The sequence below is a fragment of the Cryptotermes secundus genome, unplaced genomic scaffold (genome assembly GCF_002891405.2).
Source record: "Cryptotermes secundus unplaced genomic scaffold, Csec_1.0 C38766586, whole genome shotgun sequence".
Classification (NCBI taxonomy): Eukaryota; Metazoa; Arthropoda; class Insecta; order Blattodea; family Kalotermitidae; genus Cryptotermes; species Cryptotermes secundus.
This window is the reverse complement of record NW_019772060.1, coordinates 1-2,578: the sequence shown is the minus strand read 5'-3', so window position 1 is coordinate 2,578 and position 2,578 is coordinate 1. Positions and strand designations below refer to the sequence as shown.

The 2,578-nt window shown below is 42.7% G+C and overlaps 1 protein-coding gene across 1 annotated transcript; it reads left to right on the top strand.

Moving 5' to 3' along the window:
• The first annotated feature begins 6 nt into the window (after positions 1 to 6).
• On the top strand, positions 7 to 2,572 carry LOC111875187 (zinc finger protein 239-like). The gene has a single exon (XM_023871251.1). It carries the CDS (start codon positions 1,421 to 1,423, stop codon positions 2,303 to 2,305), a length of 885 nt encoding a protein of 294 aa, XP_023727019.1. The 5' UTR covers positions 7 to 1,420; the 3' UTR covers positions 2,306 to 2,572.
• The last annotated feature ends 6 nt before the right edge of the window (positions 2,573 to 2,578 follow it).

The window sequence follows — 2,578 nt, the reverse complement described above, 5'->3', positions numbered from 1 at the left end:
TTCTGTCCTGAGTGAGATAAAGCCAGTCTGCAACTTTCCATCCAATGTCTTAGATCCATCATCCTCCCATCTACACCTAGGTCTTGTAGCAGTGTCTTTCCTTTGGGTTTTGCTGCAGATGTGTTGTATGCATTTCACCTTTCTTCTGTGCTTGCTGTGTACCCTGATAAGTAAATCAAGTTATGTTGGCTGCACATCATGGCTTCACTCAACTTTGTTGGAGGCTGGTCGCATCCAATTGTGATGGGTGTTTTCCATTCCTTATTCTGGTGGTGTTAGTGCTGTGTGTTTGCGTAGATGTGCCCTCACCACAGCACATGCAGTGTGTGGTGAACAATGCCCAGCCCATTACATTCACAGGAATGTTGGTGTCACAGGGTGAGATGTTTGTACAGATATGTGTTTGTGTGTGGTGAATTCTCTGTCAGAAGGTTTTACATTGCAGTGAGTGTAAGGAGAAAGGTGACAGTCATCTTGCCAAATGATCTAGAATAAAAGCATGTGAACTCATTTCATGAAGCAGCCGATTCAGCACACAAATATGGCGTTTTGCTGTACAGAAATGGATTTTGATTCAGAATGTATATGGATAATGATTGTGGTGACTGACTTGCATGTGTTAGATTTCAGAAGAATTAATTTTTGTGACATGATCTTATGTAAAAGAGATTTCTGTGGTGTTGGGTGCCAGAGAAACAGGTTCCCCTTAAGAGACTTTTTGTGATCAGGCTTCACATCAGGTGAATGACCCCCTGTTGTCATTTAAAAGTATTACTCTGTCTTACATCATGCCTGAAGGCATTCATATTTTCTTCTTCCTTTTCCCTAGTGGCATCTGTTGGAGGTTTAACCGACCTTTTGGTGTTTCTGATGCTCATTTGATATTTGTGGCAGGGTTTATTTAGTACATTGCCTCCAGTTTCTGAGTTACTTGTTTAGTGTGTCACAATGTAAAACATATTTCTTGTATAGCAGTAGAGTAAGATATATGATTGCAGTTGTAATAGAATTAGGAGATGGTGCAGGTAGGATGTTTTCTTAATTTTTCATCGTTACTGATGTGGTCGTACCAGTAGCAGGAGTACCAGCTGTTCTGATGGAGAATTTCTTGGATTTCCATAGTTGTTACATTAAAGAAGCCTGGAATATTACCCCTATTTTGGTTACAACCACTTTCTCTTGAATCCCTTCCTGTCACCCATACCCTTGTATTGTGTGACTAGTAAATGCAGTTTGATGAACCATTCTTTGTGGCCACTGTTACTGCCATGTTCTCAGCCTGCCTTCCCTTGATTCTTAATAATGCAAGCACTTGTGTTACAGTTCTGATGAATTCATCGGTGAAGGGGGAATAAGTTCTTTATCAGAGTATGTAAAGAAGCCCCTCAGTTATGAAAATTGTGGGAAAGGAAGTGGACATATGCCCAACACTGCAGTGAGTCCTTTCAAATGTGATGTTTGTCAGAAAGAATTCTCAGACAGTGCTGAGTTTGTCAAGCACCGACGCAAACATACTGGTGACAGACGTTACAGATGTGACATTTGTGGGAAGGATTTCTCAGACCTTAATTACCTCGTTGGTCACCGCCGTGTTCACACTGGTGATACACCTTTCAAATGTGAAATCTGTGGGAGAGGATTTTCACAGAATGGAAATCTCGCTGATCATCGACGCACACATACAGGGGAAAAACCTTTTATATGTGAGATGTGTGGGAAGGGGTTCTCTCAGAGTAGGAATCTCGCTAAACACCGTCGTACACACACCCGAGCTGAGCCCTTCAAGTGTGACATTTGTGGCAAAGGATTTACTCGACCAGAAAATCTTGATTCTCACCGACGTGGACACACCGGAGATGAGCCTTTCAAGTGTGACATTTGTGGGAAGGGTTTCTCACGCACAGGGAATCTTATTAACCATGAGCGTACACATACAGGCGAGAAGCCCTTCACATGTCTTGTGTGTGGGAAATCTTATGCCCAGCGGGGAAACCTGGTCACACACTCCCGCACCCACACAGGCCATAAGCCTTTCAAATGTGACATCTGTGGGAAAGGGTTTTCACAGAATGGACATCTGGTTTATCACCTGCGCACACACACTGGTGACAAGCCTTACCACTGTGACATATGTCGCAAAAGGTTCTCACGGAGCGGATATCTTGTAGTACACCGTCGCAGCCATACAGGTGACAGACCATTCAGCTGTGAGATTTGTGGGAAAGGCTTCTCACAGAGGACAAATCTCTTTAAGCATGCTCGTACACACAAACAAGATAAGCTTCCTGCTGAGGTACCTGATTGAGAGACTAAGGTTTCATATGTAAAATGTGGAATTCACACATGTAGAATATTTTTAAGTACCTCAGTCAGTTACTGGTCATGGCTTCATGTATCAACAGGTTTTCCATTTTGATACAGTTTTGCCATCAATGGTGCTTGGGTCTTGTTCGTGTAACACAGAAACAAATGGTGGCATCTGCACCAGGAGATTGACATTTGTTGGGGCTAGTGCTGTAATGGTACCTGAAACTAGCACTCTTATGACAACTCTCAAAATACTGTTGCATTTTTTTTT